Consider the following 25,387-nt stretch of genomic DNA (forward strand, 5'->3'; position numbering starts at 1 on the left):
GAAATGACTGTCTAGCTTGTCACGCTATGTTTGGGCAAAGCTTTTACAATATCTCTGCATATACCTACATTAAGGTACGTTAATATCTTTACAGATATACAATCCCGCATATTTATAAAGTTGATCCAATGGTTTATATCAGGCAATATATTTCTCTGCTGTTTAGGCGGTGGCAGAACTTTGAAAAACATGAATTAAATAAAAGATGTATAGTAGTACAGGCAATACAAAGTAAACCAGGAATTGAAAATGAATTGGACTGTAGCTTTCAGTAATATGTGTTCTTTTTGCTAAGAAGCAGTTTTAAATAACTACCTTGTAAACAATACTTTTGCTCTATTCATGTATAAATTGTGGTTATGGCTCTAGTGTTGAGTAAATCATCCTAAACCAGAATTTTCTCCACTCTCTCTGTAATAAAAGGTACAGTCACAGCAGTTTAAAGTCTCACCTGATCTATCGGGAATTCCATGCCCTGCAGGGTGAATTCAATCAAATTGCATTGAATTATGGCGAGGAAAAAACCCCAAGAAACCTCCTTTAGTGAAGCAGAGATTAAATTCTAAGGCTTTGAGACTGTGTGCTGATACTATTCTATCAAGGAGGACAATGTAGTTCTTCAGTCTCCCTCGTCTGCAGATAAAACTAACTTTTTTCTAAGTATAAAAGCCTGTCCCCCTGAGAAGAAAATTGGGTCAAATATTGATGCTTCTTTGGGTACTGCATGAGGTCTACAATTCAGAAAACATCCATGAATATTGGAGGCAGGGGCACTACCCGGGGAAAAGTGAATGAGCAGGAAGGCTACAGGAGCACCTTCAGATATCACCTTCTGCTGAAGCGCTTTGAATTCAGTATTGTTTCTTGATTGATTACACCTTCTCTTGAAGTGAAATAAAGTCTTTTTTGTTTTTTTTAAATTATTTTCTTTAAATTGTTCTTTGAGGATTTGTACTGAATATGATGAGGAAAAGATGGAAATGCGGTTTCACCGGTTGGAAATGGTTCTTAGGACAGAGGATACTGAGATCATATGGAAGGCAATCCTACTGCATCACAATTGTCAGTGAGAAATATTTATAGCTATGCAGTAGCAACTGCAGAGAATGTTAGAATAAGACATTGGTTTTAGAAGGTTTTTTTTTCCTGATCTTGTAGACCCAAGAGCGTAGGGGACACTTTCTCATTTGCTTTTGAGTCATAATCAGAATCAGAGTCCCAGTTAAGGGAATGTCACAGATCCGCTATGTCCAGACCCCTCTCTCCTAGGGACTACCACGCTTTTGGTTTCTTCATTCATTCTTTACATCCAGATCCAGGGTTTAGTGATTCACAGCAATGAACTATTAGAAAGTGAAGGAGGTGTTCAAATAAGAGTATTTAAGGAAAATGTAATCTTAATGAATGAGAATACTAAAAATTCAATATAGACTTATTAGGTTTTTTTTTTTATCCTGTATTTAGCCACAATGTTTAGCAACTGTCTGCTTGGATTTTGCCCAGTATTCTTTGTTGTCTTGTCAATTAACTGTGGTGTTGAAAAATCATAGCACTGTTCTTTTGTAATCTTGCTGAATCATTCTGATGTCTTTACTCAGTTTTCCCATGCTGCCCAGGACACTTTCATTAAATTCTTATTTTTGACTTCCTCTTTCATTAAGTCCAAAATTCCAAAACAGGTCTGAATTCTTTATTTTTCTTACTCATCTAGTCTCAAATCTGTCTAATAGACTTTGTATCCCTGAAGCTTGGTCTTTTTCCGTTGTCCTTTGTAGGAAAATATCTTCCACAGAGAAAAGAAAGGGTAATTTCCAATCTGTGCTTTCATGTCCTTTCATAGGAAGCTGCTAACGGTAATTAGTGCTCCCGAATGCTGATGCTACATAATGTGGTAGTGTCTGAGGTAAACTTCTATCAACATTTCGGAGATCAGGTTGTACAGATCTTTGGGATAAGGGAGGTGTTAGAGAACTCTGGTGATCTGTTTGTCTTATTTTTATGCAAGCATAACCAGTATGTTTGAAACTAAGGGTTAAGTATAGAAAGTCCCTGTAGTTCACTGCATGTTTCAAAAAGGGAGCAAAACATGAGGTATAAAAGATTATTTTGAATAGTACAGTTTGGAAGAGCTGTTTTCTGTCCTTTGCGCACGCAAGTCTCAATGACATCTGTTGCAGCTCCATCAGGCAACGGGGCAGCATGAAACTTAATTAAAATCTCTGATCTTTGAACTTGTACAGACAGTTTTGTGAATCCTAGTGTTATCCAAATCCGTGTTTTTCCAGCATTACAGTCCTCAAGGGCAAGGTGGCTCAGAGCCAAGCTGAAGAGATCTTTAAGCACAGATGAAATTTTATAATTAATGTAAAACTTTCCCTGAATCTAGTGTAAATTTTGCCAAGCAGGAAAAGAGAAGTGCTGATCTTATTTATTCATGTTATGCAGACAAGTGTAAAAGTTTGCTTTTAGCACCAAGATGTTGAAGTTATTTTAGTGGAAACACCACTTAAAAGGAGGTGACAATGGTATATGTGGCTCAAAAACAAAGAATGTAAATTGATACTTCAAAATTTTGAGTATACTCTCTTGATTTTTATGCTTAGATGAAATAATATAAGAGCATTTAATAATCAGATTTCCACAGTTTGTAAATAAAGAGAAGGTAAGCTGTTTATTGTTTTCATTGTTACAATTACTGCTATCAATTACTAACACTTGTCACAGGATCACCGAAGAGGGATCACCCTTGAGGAGTCGTCATCCAAATTCACTATTGGTGTATTCTTCGCCTCCTAAGAGACCACACGTTACTTGATAACATACAAATTTCTAAATATATGTGTGACATAAAAATACACTTGGCTTATTAATTTAGGAAGTTGCTTGATAAAGTTAAGATGCTGCACCTGGCAGGCTTCTCTCCTGGGCTGAGAGCTCCCCAGAGACTAGAAAAGTCAGGCTACTAGATTATTTGGCAGGGATGTGCCTCTCGTAAATCAATAAGAATTTAAAGAAAAAAGACTGGTGAGTCATGTTATGGTATACCATAAAAAAACTTGCATTGATTTCAATGGAGAAAGCTTGATGTGTTTGCATTTTATTTAGGATCATACTGTTGAATACCAATGTTTTATTTGCTAAGTTCAGTGGGAGCAGAAAGTGTTTTTTTTAAAAAAAACACTATTTTTTCCTATTCAGAGATTTAAATTAAACTAGACTGATGGCTTTTAGTACTTTTTAATTTTATTCAAGAAGAGGTGTAGCTGAAAAATGTCAACTTTATATGGTGAAGTACTTCTCAGCTGAGGGTTGATAGCCTGTGACTTTATGAAGATTATAGTCCTCTCCTGAGACTCATTATCCTCTAGTTGTAATTGGATCAAACTAAATACAATATTTGGAATGATAATTTCAGTTACGTATGGATATTCAGAGAGGATAAAAAGATAACAATAAAAAAAATACTTAATTGAACTTCATGTTTGAATTATTCTAGAAAAAAGCCTCACACAAAATTTCTAAGTTTTTGGTCGTCTTATTACTTGAGCTGAGGTGTCTGTACAAGCTGTTCAGCTGTAATGGGACCCCACCATGTTCTAAAAGTAGAAGCACAGGAAACTTTTCTTTTGACAGCAGAAAGAATTGGTTATCACCTACTTTGCATCTATTTCAGCCTGAAACCCTGGAATATTTTCAAATGCAGACATTTTTGTCCCTGCAAAAAAATTCAACGCCTTAGGAGGGATATTCAAATTTGTTCAACTGAAATACTTATGTGTCACTCTTCCTAATGAATATCTCAGGTTTGTTAGGGAATTGCTTGCCTTAAAAATGATAAAACATTTTGCAGTGCAGTGGGAAAAAAACACTCATATATCAGTGGTCTCTTCCTACAAAATCACTGCAGCCAATTCATTATATATTACTCTAGTGATGGGAAATAGTTCACCTTCAGTGTCCAGTCAGCCTCATGCTGAGCCTACCTGTAGAAATTGTGCTATGCTGAGCCAAAATTGCCAATTTTCTGTTATCTAGAATCATTTTAAATGAGGGAGTTCTAGAGTCTTCTCTCCCACACTGCCTTCTGAACACTGTTCAACCATATTTAGGGCTGCAGATGTTATTGGAGAAGGAAAGAGTAAATAGTTCTATCGACTTGTCACTAGTTTTAGGCATAACAACTCGAGTAAGCTGCATTGATTTTATTTAGTTGTCATTTAAGCACTGTATTGATCCTGAAAAAGCTGGGTTTATAGCTATGCTATAATTTAAAAATACAGGTTTCATTAGACTGCCTTGAAGTGGCTTTGCCATATCTGTCCCAATAATTCTTCCCATGGAGTGAATCTTCTGTTATTCAGAACTTGATTTCACAATTTTTGCAATCGAAAATGTTTAAAACAACAACCACAATAATGGTTTAATTATTCCCTTCTTTTAATTGTCTGTCTTGTAAACAATCTAAAACATGCAGAGTTTAATAGCTGTGGAAATGTTTCTTAAGTGAAATTATAAGGGTTTAATGAAGCAGGTGCTGTTTAAAGTATTCTGAAGGGTATTGTCTTATCTCAATTCTCTTTTGTGAATAAGGATCTGAGTATTATTTGATTGAATAGCTATGTGAAATCAGGAAAGGTCTGCATGGATTAAAAAATAAGTTGTAAAAATGCCAGATTCATATGGTTCATCCACAAGCTGTGCTGTCTTTTATGTATTGTGATGACATTCTTTCAAATGTAAAATAGCTATTCTATTTCAGACTATAAATTTAAGCCAGCGTCTCTCGGATATCCACTTCCCAGTTGTGCGCATGTGTATTTGTATGTATGTATTTGTGTGTCCATTTAAATCCAAAACACTCTTTACATATGGATTCAGATACATATTTATGTGTGTGCTAGAGTACAATGTGATGTTAAAAAATGGCTTCAAAGTACCAAAATGCCAGCAGCTGATTCACTGAAACCTGTAATGTTCCTCTGGATGTGCCCAGGAAACTTTTCTTTTTCTGGTATTGATTTGCTGATCTTATTTCTTGTATCAAAACCTCAGATCTTTCTAGGTCACTCTGAAATTATTCTGTTTGTGGCAGATGTTTTGGTATTTATGTAAGGTTATTTTTTCAGCTGATTTCAGAGGAGTTTTGCTCATTTATCGAAGGAAGTAATTTTATATTAATTTGAAGTACTTCAGGATAGCACTGAGCTAGAAACCCCACATTTTTAAAATTAGACTCGGCAATTGTCTCAAGTACCAGTGTATGGAAACGTATCCATTTAGTCTTTCTTAAAATGGTATCAGCCTGCCATCCTTAATTTTGACAATGACTAGCTGGTATTCTGCAAGAACGAGTACCTTTAAACGTGAAGGATTTTATGCCAGGACCCATACTGAGATGCTGGTTACCAAGACAGGTCTACTTGCACCACAAAATGATGTTGCAGTGGAAGAGCTGGGATGTGCTTTGCAGCTGCAGGGCTGGGTGTGCTCTGCCACCTGTAGGCATGAAAGGGCATTGGGGGAGTTTTTCCAATGTAAAAAAATTCCCAGACACCATAAAAAGTAAAAAAAATGTGGCATCTTCGTAAGAAATAGAACAGCCATCAATGACTACCTTCTGTTTGGCTGTGTGTTCTTTTGGGCTGTTTATTTGACCTTAGAATATAAGGTCAAAGCAGGATGGTAGGAACAATTGTGATGAGAATGTTTTTCTTTCGCGGGGGTGAATGCAGGCAGTAGAATTATCTTTCATTAATTTCCAATTTGTCGATGTCTGGTAGGATACTGATTTCCATTTAATATTGGGTACACGGACAGGAAAAAATATGGGCTATTGGAGACAGCAAAAGACTTGTGTAAAACAAATTTCTCTGGAGACACGTGAGGATGCCTTGGTTGATGGCTATGTGGCTTCAGCGTGGCCCAAATGAAGGAGGAGGAGTAGATGGGCAGCTGGTCACCTTCTCTGCTTGCTCTCTGCTGCATCGCTTCAGCAGTCACAGAGGCCAGGTGAACCCCATGAAGTTTCTGCAGTAATTCCCATGTATTGTCTGTATTAAATCAAATACTTGTTCTGCTATAAATCTCTCATTTTTTCCTGCTGCAGAGTCTGTAGGCAGCTTAAACTTAGTGGACTTTTTTTTTTATCTCCCTGAATTCCCAATAGCATAATTTGTGATTTAAAAAAAAACAACACAAACAAGTCTTTTCTTGCAGTGAATTTGTGTATTACAACCATGAGCTTTTGTATATTTGGCCAGTGCTAGACACTCACTATTTAAACTGTAGATTTTACACTGATGAACTTTAAGCCTCAGGAGAAAAAAGAAAAAAAAAAAAAAAAAAAAAAGTAGTGAAGATCTGGAATCTGAGAATTAAAATCTCTTTCTTCATTTGCCAAAAAATGGACAGAAATAGATCAAGGATGTATTAGCACCCAGGCATGAAATTCATATCCTGTAGCTGTTCAGTGGATGCTGATTAGTTTGGAGTAAAAGGTGTAACCTGTTATTTACCAGTGCTTTTTTCCTGTAATGACGTCTGTCATCAGCATACTGATTCAACAAGATACCTGATGGGGCAGCAATTAATTCTTGTTATGAAATCTTTCTCTCCTTTTTTTTTTTTTTCCCCCTAACAATACTGTCATCTTATTTTAATTTTACCAGATTATAAAATGTAACATGGAAATTCATTGTGAAAAGCACATTATTTTTAGCAAAAAATGTAAATGTGACATACCAAAGAACCAGTTAAACCCAGAACTTCTGAGACGGAAAGATGCAGTGATTCGGTTTTCTTCATGAACTACTTCGGCAGAGTCCCCCTGCCTATATGTTATGCCTTTTTGGTATACTCTACAGAATCTGGGTGGTGTTTTTTTTTTTAAGCTTCATGCTGCTCTTTTAAGCAGCATTTCAACAACACACAAGAATTGTCTCACTGAATTGGCTCTTATGATTATAGTTAATTACATCCTTTTCTGGGTCAGAGGGTGACTGTTTTTCTGTGGCTGCAAAAGGAAAAAAATGAAAATTTCTTGAACTTTCTCTTGTTGCAGCAAGCAAAAGCAGCAGATCCCGTCTGATTGTTAAAATATGGACAGCTAAATTAGAAGCAGTATTATGGCATGCGTTTCACCAAAGCCCTTGCTTAGGTGGAAAACACATTGTAAATATCATTTTTTTTCATTGATGCAAAACCCCAGTGAACTGTTGCCAACTCTTGGTTTTATCATTTGGGTAAAATCCAGACTTATTTACAGTTGAAAAAGGCGAGTGTATATGTGCAGTTGATATTATTCTTATTTCTACTGTGTTGCTTACTTCAACTTACACTCTCCGCACAGAGAGAGTACAGAGCAGAAAGCCATCGGGTGGGTGGCACTTTGTGTAGTACAGATTGCATGGTTGCTGTGCGTCCTTTAAATTTGTTATAAAATAATAGCCAGTTGTTATGCTGGTTTAAGCTTGATAAACGATGTTAAAATTGGCAATTTAAAGTTAATTATTTTTAATCATTACACAGCCCACACCTTTAACTTTTGGAAAATATTTGATTTCCCTGTCATCATTCTGGTCTTTCCAATGTAACTAGAAGTAGCCCTGCAAGTGTTCAAAGATAGGAAATTGAAACATAACTTTGCCCTAACCTTTGGGGGTTTTCTCTTGTTATTGTCAGTGCTTTAGAGTGTATGCTTCTAGATCTAATTCACATTTCTTTTGAAGTTTTATTACATACACTTTTAATACAGTCCAAGTGATATTACTCTGTTCCGTTCAATTAAGGTTGACTTGAAAATAGTCTTCAATGTTTTTCATGCTGTAACTTTTACTCGTAGAGGCAAGTGGAGGAGCCAGGCAGGACACTTAACAGTGGTGTGAAGTACTTTCAGTTTTTGCAAGCTTATAAGCAGAACTATGCATGGAGAGAATTCAAGACCATTTGCTTAAAAGAAAGAGACTGTTGCCTTTTGGTAGGTGACTTAGAGTGAGAAATGTGTGTCTTTTATGGTGGCTGCAGCCCTTTCATTTTGTGGAAATCTTAAGGATTTTTTTTTTTTTTTAAAGCACGTGAATGCATTTATTTTGTGATTCCTACAATAAATGTTTAGATGTTTAGCTTCTGCTGTCTTTGGCCGGTTGGTTTTGTTTGCGGTTTGTTGATTGCTTTCATAATCTCAGGAACAGGGCTGCTTCTTTTAGAAATGTCAGTGTAAACCCAGTATTTTTACCTGCTGATTTTAATAAATCACTCACCAAATCTGCAGCTGTACAACTGATCTACTTCCACGCCTCAGCAGAGACAGTTCAGCCATCTTAAAGTCCCAACAGAAGCTTGTGAGGTATTTGGACAGTCAGACCGATTCGCTTTACTCTGTTGAGCTTTGCATCGGGATCCCTCAAGTGACCAAGTGACCGCCGATTCTCTTACCTGGTGAAGCCGTGGTGCCAGCAGCACCTCTGAGATGGATGCCTTTGGTGACGATAGCTTGGTCGGGTGTTCTTCTTGACAAGCCCCTAATCAAGGTGCCGATTGTTCTATGCCTTATTTTCCCATTTCCTTCCTTGCCAGATATCTGATTTCTCTGATTAATTAATTATGCCAAAGGACAGCGAGTAGGACCAATTCTTCTTAAATGAAATAAAATGAAATATCAGTTGTGTTATATATTATAATTGGAAATAGGACCACATACCTGTCTAGCTCGGCAGATTTAATGTTTGCATCATGTTTAAGTCATGTCTTGGCTGTTAGTATTGCAAAGCATAGTTACTCTTATCTGCCAGAAATATGTCTGTGAATCTATGTATTTAAATCCTGAACTTGTGGGAATTTGGAATGACACAGCTTAATCATCGACGTAGGATTTGGATTTGGAGATATAATTAGGGATTCCAAGACACACAGTTGCTGAGCAGTAGGTTCATTAAAAGATGGATCCTCTGAAAATCCAGCTGCTTCCAGAAATATTGGAATATATTTTGCAGATCAAAACATACCGCTTTTAAACAGTCTGTGTAGTCAGCTGTAGCTTTAAGAAGCACCCATGAGAAGTACATCTTCTATGACCTAGAGCCAGATCTCTAAGATAGTTCTGAAAAGTATATGAGCATAAAAGTTATTAAATCCGCTGGGCAGGTGCATTACTTAGATTGCCTGCCTATGACTGACAGGCCAATATTCCGGTTGATATCATCGGATTGGGTAAATTACATTTTTACATCCTTTCTTTTCCAAGACAAGTATTAATGTGAAATCTGCAGACTGTCAAATTTGCTTTCTTGTCCAAATCTATTAGCACTTAGTTTCAACTGAAATAAAAAGGAAAAAATCTAATAGGTATTGAAAAATAAAGTATGGTTGAATTAAAAAAAAAAAAAAAATTAATCCTGCACAGTGTCTTTTGTGGATACTGTCTTCAGAATAAGTGTCATGTGTATGTTTATGTATTTTGTGCAAAGCATAAAAAGCTTTTATAGAGGGCTTAAAATTTCTGTATTTGGAAAAACATGATCCTAAAATCCCCAAAATTCCAGGGTTGGAGATCCCCCTTTGGAAAGATGGCTATGTGGGGGTTGGATCCACCCCCATAAAGAAAGAAGCCAAGCTTAGACCTTCTGCAGTGGCAGGGAGATGCTGTACAGCAGAGCTCATTTCCCAAGCCTTTGAGGGAGCGCTGGCCGCTGGCGAGGCTGAACCTGCCCAGCAGCACCCTGTTAGCCATGGATTCAAGGAGCAGAGGACAGAGAGAGCAGATGAACAGCACTGATGTTTTTAAAGCATTTACCTGTGTGGTTGCAGCTTTTTCTATGTGCCCTGTTTGCAACTTGGATGTGATACAATATTGAAAAACACGAACCTCAGGAAGACCCGTTTGCTGACACTTGGCTAGCACTGGATCAGTGTAATTCAGTGAAGTCATTTCAGTTAAGCTACCTGACTTTGCAGCAGCTATTTGGATCCGTATTGAAGAAAATATGGATCTCTTGGGTTTGTGCTTAGTTTGTGTTTTTTCATGTCACTCCAGAATCTCCACCTGATGAGCAAGCAGGTATCTGACACACCTGGCCTTTTGCTTGCTGTGTAAACCTTTTCCTCTTATGGGAGCAATAAACGGTCCTGGGCTGCTCTCCATCTCTTTGGAGAGAAGGTACCTCACATATCTTTTGGCTTCTGTGTGCACGCATGGACTTTCCTAATGTATTTTAGAGATAAATAACATGCATTTCTCATTTATTTTGCTTTGCTGCATTTGCTGGTACTTTTTTTGGCTAGCAGACCCCTTTAAGACTGTGAAGCCTTTCATGTTAAGGCAATGCCACCGCAGTGTCCTCCACCGTTCCAGCTGCAGTTGCCAGTTCCCAGAGTGGAAATCTGAGGCTGAGTCATAATTTTTGTGCAGCTGCGTGAAACTTTCAGTGTTAGTCAATTCAAGGCTCTACACAGGAATGATGGACCTGGTGTATAGTCGTCTTAAATTACCAGACAGGCAGATTAATTTCTTCCCCTCTCCTCCCTTTGGTCATGCAGTTTTGTTTTCTAGATAGCTTTGTCATCACTTACCGTGTCAGCCTGTACTGAACATGGCTGGCCAGCACAGCTAACTGATGTCTGAGGGCAGGGGATGTGTTCAACTCATGACTGACATTGCACATACCGATGCAGTATATGCGATGCTTTTATTTTGGGATGTGCTATATTTTAGTCCCAGCCAGATGAGGTTTTAAAAGCATTCGTGATAGTTCTCCGGGTGCATAAACTTTCTTCAGGTTTTTCGAATCTATCAGCATGTAGTGTTTTCCCATCTTATTTTTGAATCTAGACGGAATCTGGATAAAGTGTAACTAGGAATTAATTCTGATGTAATTTTATGCATCACCTACCACATTCAGCAAAATATTTTGCATTATAACCTCAAGAAAGAACATAAACATTCCTTATGCACGTTCATAGTCCTCTGAATATTTTAGTGGCATAGATGTTAAGATGGGAGAAGTAAAGAACTATTTCTTTCTTATTTGGCAGATTTTGTTCTATTTTTAGTAGGAAAGGTCTTGTGAAGGTTTAGTTGAATCAATATCAAAATAATTGTCATTATGATTAATATGCTTATATTCTATCCAGCAAAATAACAAAGATCATAAATCTAGAAAATGCCAAGCCTCTGTTTCTCATAAAGTAAGCTTCCAGTCCTAAAAATACCTTGTCAATATACAGACTGCTCTTAAGCTACAGAAAACACAGCCAAACAGACGTAAATATAATTTATCAAACTATTGAGTTAAATACAATTTTGAGTGATAATGTATTGACAGATGATACTGATATTTTTTTTTCAATTATTAAAGAAAACCAAACTTATAGAAAAGTTCTATCTGCAAACCACTCTCCTGTGCTTAAAAGAGAGCAGTCTTTAGCCCAGAAGGTAAGAGCACAGCATCATCTTAATGGCTGTATTGTTTACTGAGGATTGCTTTGTGTGTTACATGTTTTAAACTGGGCTGCTATTCAAGGAGAGATGTAAAATCATGCAGTACCTCTCTAATTTCTTCTGAGAAGTCTTTAAATACATCACTAACATAGCTTTCAAAGCCAGACCTTGAAAGCAATGCCTTTTCATTGCAAACTGATGCAGAAGGAATGATTCCTTCGTCCTGCTGTACAGACACTGCCTGCTGTCGGGAGGTGAACGCTCAATAAATGCTTCAGTTTCCACTGACGTGCATGTTCTGCTGTCTGTTGCTAGGTCTTGCCATGCTTTCCAAAAGGGTTTTACTTGGATAGCTGAAGCAAGGGGCAGGGGGAATGAATAGCCTAGGGGCATATCTAGACTCCTTTGCAGGGTCATCATGAGCAGGCGCATGTGTGGACCATGACTGACAGAGAAAGTATCTGGGAACGTTCAGCAGTCCACTTGACTAAGTGGTCACTTCCATCCTGGTTGTTTTTTTCCTGTTTTTGAAATTATAGTTTGGAAGCAACATGTGATTTATCTGACCTGTAGAGCATAACCATATAATTCCAAGATTGCAGGTGCAGCTTCAGATTATTATTCATGGCTGTGTATGTTTTCTATTCAAAACCACATTTTGTCTTGATGTGACACATCTGTGATGTGTTTACATCTGTCAGATGACTAACATGTGGTCTGAAGTTAAGGTAGGCAAAGCTTCCCCCATCTAACCTCTCCTTCTGTGTATGTACAGAGTTGAAATCACGCAGTTTATGGTTGATATATCACAAGCTTGCTCTTTCTTCCAGTTCACCATTTGTCTTTATTACACCATTTGCCCTGTAACTACACACATTCCTCTTACAAAAAGCATCGTGTACATTTACACTTGACATGCCACCAAAGTAAAGCTAGTCTAGTAGACTGGCTGAAACAATTTATTTTTATTTTGGAAAAATCCCTAAAAATTCAAGCTTTTTGGTCTTACCAAGACTCGCCAAAGATGATCAAAAGACAGTTAAACTACACGAGAATGAATTATAGTCTGTTCTTTCTCCTCTGCTTTGGGAAAGTGAAAGTATGGCAAAGAAAGGCAAGGTGATGGTTTAGGTGTGTTAATTGGACATGCAGCATTGTGAAATAGCTGGAATCATGGCTGAGGGTCTGACATAGAATGCTAATAATACCTTGAACTGAATGGATTATGACCTAGTTTAGTAAAACAGACTTTGGTATCAAGCAGTCTGAAACTTGGTTTGTTGCTGAAACAATATGGAACAAAATGTGACATTAATCAAGAATTATAGAACATTTTTTTTGACATTTAAATACAGTAAATGGCCCCAGTATTTTGAGGCAAATTATTTTTTGCAGCCTGCACATCAATGCAGCTGTTTGGAGAACATTATCAATAACAGATGACATTTGCAGTGTGCACAAAAGCAGGATGCCGGGAGATAACAGTAAAGACTAACGGTCTGGTGAGAGGAAAATATTGTTTTGAATACTGCCTTACTTATCAGTGTATATCAGAAGATAGAGCAAAGTACTAATAATGCTTTTTTCTGGAAAAGGAAGCACATGCTTTTCTTTTGTAGGCACGGTTCACTGCCAAATTTTGGAGGTATGTCTGCCAAATGTTTTAGCCTGTTGGGCAGAGATTCAGAGTGGAAAACATGTATGCTTTGGTACTTTAAATATCTGGGGCTTTGGTCTTCTAAAATAATTCAGAATTGTGGTCTGTGTAATTTCACAGTTACGTAGTACAGCCTCTGTCATTTGATTATATATTGTCTTAGGTAAATGATCAACAAATTCCCTTTGTCCTTTGCTGAACGTCAATACTGAAACAAGTCATCGACGTGAAAAGCTGTGGTAGTTTACCTGCAGAGAAATATGTTTTGTGGAAATAATTTCAAAGAATTTTGCATTATCAAATAAAATGCTTCTGAAATTGACTGAGAAAAATTTATTTTGTAATAGTAAATTGATACCATTTCAGGGCATGACCCCAAGTCTCACTGAAATCCTGCTTTGACTTTGAGACATTTACTCAAGTCTATACTAACGGCAGCATTAATGAAAAGGAGATATTACTGTCAGAAATAGGCATTGATTAACAGATGACCCAGGGAGCACCTTCTATTCCAGATGTTCTTAGAGGCAGGATGTCCCACGTCCTTTTGACTGATTAGGCTGTCTTGTAAGTACTAAGAAATGTTGTTTTCAGGTTTTTTTATGATGGTCTTTAGTTTTTCCCTGAAATATTTTTTTATTGGTTTTTACTTTTTTTTTAAAAACTTTTTAGTTTATAGATATAAGTTAATTACTCTTAGAAACCAAAAAAGTTTAAGCTGTACTCATTGCTTCTTTTAATGTTTTTGTAAGAACATTTAGGAACCCAGTGTGAAGTGTCTGTAGTTTATGTTGATGTGTTGAGCATAAATAGGGGGAAACACTTTAACTAACATGGAAAAGGAGTCAAATCTAAATCAGGATGTATTCTTTTCCTCCTTCCTTCCCAAGAGGAGGGATCCAAGCACAAAAAGGTAAGTTTGCCATCATGAGTAGGCCAATAATTCCTGAAGAAATAGGTAATGGCTCAAAAAATGTCAGTCAGGTCCTCTGAATTAGATCCTACTCTTGACTTCTCTTTGTCTAGCTGAATGACTTTTAAGAAATAATTAAAGATTAATGACGATTAGATTTGAGTTCTGTGCCTATAGAAAAAAAAAAATACCCCTAACTGCCCATGCAAACTCTCCTGTGCCTTCGTTTGTTTTAAGGGAGCTATTTATGGATTTATTCCACGCCACTCATAGATGGCACAGTCTCCCTGTTAATGCAGCCAGGGCATTTCAAGGCTGAAGACATCTCATGTCCTGCCAGCTTCACACACAGGCAGAGCTTGTGTTGCTGCCTGACATAGTAGGACAGTGGATGGTGTTTAAGGTTATGCACCTGATGTTTTGCAGGTACACAGATGTGGCTTACAGTTTTGCTACACGTATACTGACTCTGGTAAATTGCTACCGTGAGTTGCTTATCGAGGTCTCAGAGAATGTGAATTCATTTCTGCCTCACCTGTTTCAAAGATGGGGCCAGCACTGCATTGCCTCCTGATACGAGCTCTACCCTTACAGACGTCTCACCTTGCAAACCTTTTAGCACTGGTGACAGTGCCTGCATAGAACTGGTGAATTAAAAGTAGTATTTCAGAAAATACTGAAATATCCTAACGTGCAAATCGTTAAACTTCTGGAAATCACTTTGTATCCTATAACTGGGGGTAGTACATACCAAGACAGAGGCAAGAAGAAGGTATTGCCTAGTAGCTATGATGTAGGTACTTATCACTCAGTATATTGAACGAGCACAGCACGGTGGAAATATGATCAGTATGTGAATCAATGCAGTAAAACTGCTTGGTCTGATTTGTGTGTGTGTGTGTGTATAATCTAATTTCTGATTGAATGATATTGTAGTAGCTTCTTCAAAACAGCTGATGTATTTTTTAGATGTCTGTAGATTGTACTTGTAAAACTACTTTTAAAGATCAAATATATTGGCCAAAAAGTTCTGTAACAGCAAATACTCAGTGCGCTGCTCCTGAGAAAATTCAGGAGACAGAGTCTATTAATATTAAAGCGAACTGAGTGAGATGACTCCACAGAGAGCAGCATAAATGTATTCCTTAGTCATCTCCTGCCCTCCTTCTTTTGTAACTGTGCCATTTATGTTTTAAGACAGATGTTGACAATTCTGGATCTAAAATTTGATTAATGCTGCATTTCATCCCCTGCTGCTGGTACAGTGGAAAAACTGAAGTTGCAGAACAGAATGTAACCAGTATGACCCTTCACTCTTCTAGTGGTAGAGGAGCTTGTTTTTTTCAAAGTCAGAAATGCATTTTATATTTAGATTATTTTTTTTACATGCTTGGTCACATTCAGAATGCTCTTTTCATTTCTGTCGCCTTCCTTTAATAGAGCTCTCAGTAAAGTATTTTTCTTTTTCCTTCTTTTATTTTTTTTTTCCTAAAGCCTAACATGCATCTTGCAGCAGCAGCAGCTTCTTTTCACCATTCTATTCACAAATGTCGAACAAATGAAAAGCAGGAGCTTCAGGCTAACATCTACCTAACTAGGTGTTCAACTTTATTGATCCCACAAACCATCCCCAGGGCAGTCAGCCACCTCTACCACGGGGAAAGAGCAAAGAATCGTCACGTTTCTTCTCTAAGTAATCTGTGTGGCATGGGCAATTACCCTTCATTTCAGACACAAATTCTGTAACATGAGATTCCGTGTTTATTATGCTGCACTTTTTAAGTAAAATATCTGACACAGAAAAAAATGGAAATGAAATTTGTTTTCCCCCAAGTCCTGTTGAAATGACCTGAAGGGTGTCATTGAAAATTAAATCAATCTGATAAATATTTCTGTGTATCATTTGCCCATCATGAGCTATCTTTACCCACAGATAAGGAAAATAAATGCCTTGCAATCAAAAAGAAAAACACCCTGGAAAAAAAGAATTTCAGCCTTAGTCCAGTACAGTGCTTTGTTGCTGTAGCATAACAAGTCACTGTTTCCGAGTGAGAGATTGAGACATTTCCCCAGAGCTATTTCAAATAGACATAGAAAATATTGTACGTATCAACACGTGATATTGCATCCTAACTTTATAAACAGTAACAGTAATCCATGAATGTGCTTCTTTTTCTAATTTTTTTTTTTCCTGTTCTGTGTATACATATTCACAGACTCTGACAGAAGATTAATATTCAGATATGTGCGTGAAAGTTCAGGTGCAAGTGTGAAAAGTTGCCAAATTTCAGGTATTCCAGGTAAAAAGAAAAGTTTTGGTTTAAGGAACAGTGAAGCAAGTTCCCAGATACTAGAGAAGTATCGGTGTACTATAATCTTCCTTTTACAGTGCAGATCTGTTCCCAGTGTTTGTTGTTTTGTTGGTTTTTTTAAAAAATATTTTATTGATACTTGAAGGTAATAGCAGGGAGAGACAAGCTTACAGGTCCTAGTGAAGGCTCTCGACTCCACCTGTGAAGCAGAAGGAATAAGGCTGTCTCCCAAATGACTGTCCTCCAGGAATGAACTGTGGCATTTGGGGTTAGCAGTGGTTCCGAGTGATTCCAGTTGTGTGGACTGGGAAGGAAATAAATCTTCCCGTAGGTGACAGCTGGAGAGCAAAACCCGCGTGACTTGGAGAGACACAATTCAAAATACAGGATGCAAAGGGATGAAAAACAACATTCCCCCCCATCTTTAAATGTAGTGCAAATAGGAGTTTAAAGATAGCAACAATTAATAAAATTAATATCTTTGATCAGAGTTTTAAAGAGCTTTTCAGCCACTTCTTTTTTTTTACCTGCAGAAGAGCTAGTCCCGGAGGCTGCCAGATAGCCGGTGACTCGGTAACTATTTTGGGAACTTCTATCTAGAGCACAAGTATTTCTAATAATAATCATGAATGATTGAGCCCTAAAGTGACTTGATTCCTTAGATTTCATCACACATTTTAAATATATGGCTGCTACAGAAAATTAGCATCTTAATTCATTCTGTAAAAATGTTCAAGTTATGAAACACAGCAATGGTTCTCTAATCCGGCTCAGAATGTGGATGGGTTGTCAGTGACTAACAAGGGCAGAAGACATCTGAAGTCCAAATGCCTTTGAAGAGCAATTAAACAGATCATCCTGGGCAGGGGACAGTACTGTCACACTAGTCGGCTACTCCTGTGCTCATGTGTGTTCTGCATGAAGTCTCTGACACAGAGAGCTACATAGCTCTGGATGACTGAGGTCTGGTCTGCAACTAGTTATCTAGGCAATTGAGTGATGCAAATACTAATACTGATGGCAACTAGACTGTGAACTAAACCTTCCTATTAACCTGTTAAATATTAAACATTTTCAGTGCAAGCTATCAATGATTTGTGCTTTAGAGACACAAATCCTACTTAAGCTGTTAATTTTTGTAGGGATGAGTTTTATGGAAGAGCCAGTGTTTAGACTCTTTTTGTGTGGAAACATTAAAAAATTAAAATACGTTTTGAAGAATGTGAGAAAAGAGCATGTACATGAGGAAGGCTAGATGAAAGGTGAGTTACTCTATATTTGCATTACAATACTGTTATCAACAGATAAAATGCATTTCTTTAGCTATAGAAAGACTTCCAGCTGCCTCTGAGCTGCTTTGAGTGGTAGGCAGGCTCACAGCCACCCACATCTGTTCTGCAGTTGGGATGGAGCCAAATCTTATCATGCTACACTTTTTTTTTTTTTTTTTTTTTTTTTTTTTTGTATTATACTTCCAAGTTTCTTTGCATGATCAGGTGGGAATGTGACTAAACATTTACTGTCTCTAATGGGTCCATTCCAACATTGTGTGATGTGTTACCTTGTCACGACTTTAAATCTATCTATATGTGTGTGTGTGTATTTATCTTTTCACATTTACATTTAGAGAAGGAGACAGAGACTGAAAAAAACCCCCTCCAAATACTCAAAATGTATACTTTTATATTTATTATTTCTTTAATTATTCTCTCCTATTTCCTTACTCTGGTTTATTTAACATAGCGCTGCCATTGCAATAGCAACAGTTTTACGATGCAGTAAAACTGTGGTTGTGGCCATGGCTGAGAGGTCCCTTCAGACAGTCTCATGCTGCTTCATTAGTGCAAACAAACAAAATTTCCTTGATGGAGAGATCTGGAGGTGATGCACAGCAACAGTAGAAGCTGCACATAACAGACTTCATGTAAAGCAGGACTTGAATAGCAGTGTGGTGCATGTGGAAGCAGGTGACTGAAGTTACTGATGGTGTCATTTGGCGAAGGTTAGATAGCTGAAAAAGTACAGGGAGAAGGTAGTGGCCTTGCATTTCAGTTGTACACAGTGGGATCATATGGGGCACAACTGCAGGACATACTGTGCCTCACACGTAAAGAATTGTTTATTTGCCAAAGCGGAGATTTTCATATCAAGTTAGGCTGTCGCTGTGCATAATTGTCATATGTACAAAGATGAAGGGATAACAACAAGACTTTTTTCTCAAGAGGAAGCTCTATGTTCCTAGATACATTTCTGATTCTGCCCTTCCTTTTCCCTACCTCCCCAGAGCACAAATTATTTCAGATGAAAGTTTGAAAGAAGTTATGGACATAGCACTTCTCCACTAAACAACAGAAGTCTTGCCCAGTTCACGAAAAGGCTGGGTCGTGGCTTCCCCTGTGTGCCTGGGGATTCGTGGAAACAGTGCTCTGAATAGTTGGACCTGTGTCCTGTGGAACCCAACCAAAACTCTTGCTACAAAGCTTAAATAGAAGATTTTCGTGTGATATTATCAGCTCCTTCAGCTCAGCTGGACTACCTCAAATTCTGGGAGAAAAATAGCAGCCTCCGGTATTAGAAGGGATAGATATCAGGAGGAAAAGAAATCTGCCTGTTTGGGGAAGCTTGCTCTTACATGCCTTTACCTGCACCGTAAATAAAAATAAATAAATAAATAATGATAATAAAAAAACCAAATCAGAACATCAAAATTCCAAATATGTCTAAGCATAAAGCAGCAGCAACATGATGCATTTGCTGGGGTTACCTATTCAGCTGTCAGCTTCTGGGTGCTGTGTGTGCCTCCTACATACAGCACAGGCAGAGGTGGCAGAGGGCATGTCTGGGCACAGGAGGCTAAAGCCTGACCATGGTGAAAGCAGGCTATTCCCAGGAATTCAGAGCTAGGAGGACAGTGGTGCTTTCTGAATTTAGATCCAGGCAGATCTGGAAAGTACACAGTTCATATGTGCAGCGACAGTACTAAACCGCACCGATGGGGCAGGGTCCTTCACCTGCTGGCACGTCTGACTGCGGAAAAACCATGGGGAAGGGAGACTTGGACATCCTCAAGAATATCAAGGCAAACTCCTCTTAACAAAAGTCACAGTGTCTTCACCGACTGTAAAGGTAACATAGAAATGCAGTTCTTAAGGTTTAGCTGGTAAAGCTCACCGAGGTAAATTGAATTTCCTGCACTCGGCTGTCCCAGACAGGTGAAGGGCTGAGCCAGCCCTGCTGGGCTTAAAGCAGTTGCACTGTTCCATGCTATACGAGCCATTTTTCATCATTGTGAAATACAAAGCTAATACCCAAAGCCAAATGGGTACCAGTACGTTGTGATATCAGCTAAGGCAGGATATTTGATTTTGGTCTATTGCTGTCTTCTGGATTCCCTCCCAAGGGTGCTGTGAGCTGCTCTGGTTTAACAGGAGGGTGTGGATGGTGCATCTTGGCAATGCACCCTGACCCTCCTGCTGAGCAGAGTCCAAGGGATTTTGTTGTTCTTGGGTTTGTTTGGGGGTTTTATTGTTGGGTTTTTGTTTGTTCTTTTTTTATTATTTTTTTAAAGGATGCCTGTAAGAGAGAAATGTTCCAATGATGAGCAGCGGCTCAGCATGGTTTGATTTGGGCTATTCATCAAGAGGAGGCAGAGCCAAATTTGTCTTGTATACAACAAACAACCGCTGTCAGACCTCAGATAAAATGTCTGAATTGAAGCTGATTGCTGGGAATAATTTTCTGAAAGAGAAAGTTATTTTCTTTCCTTGAACATGCTTTTTGTTCTCGTGCTTTCAAAGGCTAGCAGACAAACTAAACTGTTTTGTACTGATGATGTCTACATTGTATAGTTTGTTCATCCTGGGTTGAGGTCCTGACGCTGTTCTGAGATAATGCTGGTGTTTCAAATTATGAAACACAAATACAAAAGTACTAAAGCACTCATCTGTGTGGTCAGAGGCCAAGGTAACCTAACTTCAAGAAATGACAGTTGAAAATTTGTGCATTTTACATCAGTGGCATAATTTTACCCTTCTGTTAGTAAAATATACCATACCTCAGAAAAATGGTAATCCCCATAACTTTATATTTACAATAATAATTAACAGCTTTAAACTGGACCCAGGTGTAGTTTGTCACATTTAACAATGCCTTATAAAATGTGACTCTTGCCCCATGAGGTGTTTATTGTGTATGCTAAATGAGGAAAGGGATATTATGAAAAATACAATATTTAGCTATGTAATTAATGATTTTAATAAAATGAGTTTGCAGAAAAGGAACTAAAACTGCAGCTGTAGCAGTGCTGCTATTGAGCTTTCAGTAATATAGTTCGTGGTTTTCTTTTTAAGTCTTTGTCCAAGTTATCCAATAGGGAGATGAGAATTAAAGAAGAAAAGTTTACTAAAATCTCCTGTGTCACACCTTTCAGCCATCATGCATTGATATCGTAGGGAGAAAGAGTTAAGAGAGTGAACGACACCTGAATTTTATTGAGCTAGAAGTTAGTAAAACTCTTTAACAGAATGAAAACGAAAGACCACTGGTGTCATGGTTATTGTTTTCCAAGAATGCTAACACAGTTGTATCTCTCTGAATTTTATTTCCCCCTCTTCCCTTTCTCTGGAGAAGTGATGTGCTCAGTTTGTCATGGTAGGGATTATTGCTTTTGTAATAACATGGGTGCATCTCTTCAGATGTTTTGCCATTACTTTGGCTGGCTGCTGCCCTTTGATTCAGGAGAAGAGCCAACAGAACTGAAGGGATTGTTTTCCAAAGTCAGGACCAGAAAAGAATATGTACCTCTCCAGCCAACGAGCAAGGGTGGTGTTTTTTTCTGTGCAGGTCCCAAAGGCACGCGGGCAAAGCAGCTATGATGCTACAGCTTCTTTTCTGTGCCTTTATATCAGTGGGAAATCTTTAGGCAACCTAAATACAGGGTTATGGTCAATGTTCATGTAATGAATTCAGCTTCGATTAAGCCTAGTCTCACATATTGAAAATAATACCAGAACCCAAACAAAACATGTGAGTGTTACGTCGGCATAAGAGGAAAGGGGAAAAAAAAGTGCCCAGGGATTGACTGACAAATTTATTTAGGAATGAGGCAGAAAGTTTTTTATTTTCAGTACGGAAGCTCTGTGCAGAATATGTTAACAAATCTGACAAGTTGTCACTGAGACTTCTCACGTTTTTGCAGGATGCAGAATAGATGCGGTACTCACATTTCTTGAGCGTAGGTGGAAGGACAGTAGGAATCAACTGCATGGGAAGAGACAGCAGGATTCTTGGGCGTGTGGCAACCACTGACAGCAGTTTTCTGCAGCTGAATTTAGGGATGTACTGATAGTACTGGTGCAAATGAGCTAAAGGGTTTTGTAAAGAGTTAGAAATTACAATAATTGTCTTAACAATACGATTACATACAAACATTCCAGCTAATAGTTCGTGCTATAAGCTTTCTAAGATGTTAAAATGCATTAAAATACCTACTTATTTTTAATTTAATGGTATCCTTTCTCTAAATCTAAAAGGCCATGTCCAATTAAAATAATTTTTCACTATAATTTTAAAAGAGGCTATTAAAGACCTGTTTACAGATACTTAATTCATTCCTTAAATTTTTAAGGGTTTTTAAACCTCAAATGTTGAAGACTTTTTGCATTAAAGTACTTGATAACAAATGAAATATCTGAAGTAAAAACTATGTAGAATTCTGGTTAGTTTATCTTCTTTGTTGTTGTTCTTTGAAGAATGTTTAATAGGAGAAGAAGCAGCATAATCTTGAATGCTTATCTAATACTTAGAAGTCAAATTCTGTCCTGACTTAATGAGCATTTGTAACCTAAAAATGTCATTGATTAATTAATCTGATTTTGAATAGCCCCTCTCTAGCAAATTTACAGAATATGTACCTGATCAGACTTTTCATTTTGCAACATTTAATTTAGAATCCTGATCAAACCAGGCTTTGTCATAGTTAATGTGTTTTTTCTGGTGTACTTCACATTCTGCTATAGAAAATTACCACTATTAATCAGGATGCAAAGCTTTTTTTGACACTGACATGTGATTTGTGAAGTAACATAACATCACTGAAACTGCAAGCAAGAGGTTGTCATCCACCTCTGACAAGCTCCTACTTACCATATCTCAATAGTTGTAAGCTTTAATGCTTGCTCTCATTTTTAGAAAAAAATAAACTGCAGATTAAATCACAGCTATTTTGCATGCATTCTGGTAACCCTGGTTTTTGTTTTGTTGCTAATAGACTGGATAATGAGACAGGCTAGCTAAATCTCCAAAATGGAGTCCATCTCCTAACTTAAAATATTTTCATCAAATTTTGTTTTTGAACAAATTCTTTTCACTATATTCTTTTGCCAGGCTACTTTAACACAAAATGTGGAAATTGTCATGACCATCTAATCTAATGTGTGTCCTGTCGAGGTGGTAGGCATCCAGTCCTTCATGTTCTGCGTTACTGCAGGGTCTTCTCAAAACAGCCCGTGTAGAAATTAATTGTGAGGTATTAATGTATTACTAGAAGTATTTTTTTATAGTAGCTTCTGCTTGGCAAAAGGAAGATAAATGAGTAAAAATGTAAGGATTACAACTCGTTCTTACTTCAGTTCTGCAGTATGGGTAGGGTCTGTTACCTAAAAGAACCACTGCCAGGCTGTAACGAGACTGAAGGGATAATGAAGCTAGTTAGTCAAGGCAGAGTGATGACTTGACTTCCTGGGTTAATTAAGTGCAATTCCTGAATGAAGCAGTGCCTTTGGCCAATCTGTTTGGCCATCACCCCAAGAGATGACGGTGATCTTTTATGTGAAACCTACCACATCTACTGTGGGACCACAGTACAACAGAGCTCTTTAGATGTACCTAGCCCTGGTGAGCAACAGATACGTTGGGTGTGTTTCATCTCTTCGGTCTCTATTTGGCTTATCTTTGTTCATCTTGTTCATCACTGCTACCCAGTTCCCTTTGTGCAGAGCTAACTGTCTTATTCTCTATTTCTACACTAGGTAGTACAACCAGGTGTTGCTCTGTGGTGAGCTACAATGTCATTTTCAAATAAAGAACACAACCTAATTGGCTGTGAGACTAAGCAGAGCAACTCTCTCTCCACAAACCTGGCCCTTTGCAAATCAAATTTTGCAAGGGAGAATCTGGGTTGTCTCATGCAAAGTAAGATCCCGGATCCTTTCTGTTGCGTTACAGAACTGTGGGCACCCGTGTCAAACAGCTGGAAAAGATTTATTGTCTCTGCAGCAGTGTGTGTTGGTGCACAGCAGATAGAAACAGTAAATGTGTGAAACGATGGTGTATCTTCTCCTTATTTTGGAACTGTGCAAATGAGGTTTTATATGGAATTTTCCTTTCTTTGCATTTGCATCTTTAATAAGAAAGGCTTTTTCAAGAAAAACTCCAAGCTTATATTCCTGGAAATCAAGCTTCCAGTGTTTCAGTGGGATGGGACCTGAATTGGAACCGGATGGAATTAGCATTTTTTCTCAAATGCAGCTTGTACTTGTGCATAATATTCAAGAAAGCTATTGCTGTTCAGGAACAAATAGACATTCCTGGAATGTGGTGGGCTGAGTTTCTGTATGTTGTTTTACAGTTATTGGCACAGGAGAAGTTGGCTATGGTGGTTTTAATTTCTCTTTAGTGTAAGCATGTTGTGTCAAGCACTTGAAGATCGGTTTTTTGAATATTTGCGTGTCTGAACAATTTTGAAAGATGTCCACACTGCAGAGAAGTCTTCACCCTGGACTGTCAGTTATGGGGTGTAGGAGTGAGGAGTGTAGAAAGAACTAGCAGACTATTGAAAATTCATGTTATCAAGGTTTATTATTTGCCCTGAAAATGAGAAGGAATACATTTAAAACACCTACATGAAAAAGCGTATTGAGTTGGCACAATGTTATCAGATAGCTAACCTTCTACAGTTTTTGATTACTTGTAGTTTTAAATTTTGATATTTAACAAAAAGCCCCCATGAATTTGATCATCAAGGTCGAACAATAAGATCTTGGCCCTGTTACTCAGTTGTCATAATGATTTACTGAAAATGATGTTGAGCTATGCTGTTGACACCAGGTAAGGATTAGAGGGTTTTTTCTTTGTTTTTTTACCTCAGCATATCCAATCTAGATTTCAAGTATTTTGGAAGGTTCCTATGTATGGTCCTGTTTGTGTGAAAAAAGTTTTAATGTCAAGTCATACCCTTTTAGAATTCTGTAAGAGAGAATATTGTGCCATGATGCATCTATCTTGTTTTCTTATCTGTGTCTTTGCTGGTAACTGGAAGGTTTTATCCATGTATAAAATAAAACCAATACCATCAAATAGTTAAAGGGTCCCTTAATATTTCAGTAACTCTCAGGAATAAAACTTTTTTTTTTCCCCCTTCTCAGAACAAAAGCCTCAAAAACAAGCTCTTGTCAGGAAACAAGCTTTGTGGTATTCATGCAGAAGAGGTAAGTGAGGTTCCTATGTATTCAAAATGTAACATATACAAAAGAAGCTTGCATCAAAGTCTTTTTACTGAGGTTCTGGTATAGATTATATATTATGTGTGTATGGTGAGTGTTCCTAAAGTGCTCTCATCTTAACTCATTTCTGTGACTTCACTAGAAGTGGTGGAATATTAAGCATATTAGAAAGCAAGCTGCAAACTCGAGCTTTAGATCAACGAAGTTTGGGCATGCTTATGAAAAGTATATATAGCTCTGTAAATAGATATATATTGTACATCTATAACATACATAAAACTGATTTCTTTTCCATGTTTTCCATGCCTAGACTAAGATGAATAGCTAAATGCCTGTTTTGAAATTAACTTATAGAGACAAGAAAGATTTATTGGTATAGATTCCTAGAATGTTTTAGTACTTCAAGGAGAAACCAGTCACTTTATGAAACAAGAGGGAAAGAAATCTCCCCTCTACTGAAGAGCTAACAGTTGATAATACAAAAGCCCTGTTTTTTTGCAAATGCATAAATGTACAAGTAACTATGTTTATGTGAGCAGTTCCTTTAGCTGTTTAAGTTTTCATGAAAGA

The 25,387-nt window shown here is 37.7% G+C and overlaps 1 protein-coding gene across 2 annotated transcripts in view; it reads left to right on the forward strand.

Annotated features, from left to right (window-relative positions):
- Positions 1-25,387, forward strand: part of LUZP2 (leucine zipper protein 2) — a 309,932-nt gene that overhangs the window by 220,321 nt on the left and 64,224 nt on the right. For both annotated transcript variants that reach the window (XM_027798713.2, XM_027798712.2), the window contains exon 7: positions 24,740-24,802. In XM_027798713.2, coding sequence (XP_027654514.1) covers positions 24,740-24,802 — 63 coding nt within the window. The remainder of the gene's footprint in view (positions 1-24,739; positions 24,803-25,387) is intronic.

Source organism: Falco cherrug, chromosome 10 (genome assembly GCF_023634085.1).
Source record: "Falco cherrug isolate bFalChe1 chromosome 10, bFalChe1.pri, whole genome shotgun sequence".
In the NCBI taxonomy this organism is placed as follows: Eukaryota; Metazoa; Chordata; class Aves; order Falconiformes; family Falconidae; genus Falco; species Falco cherrug.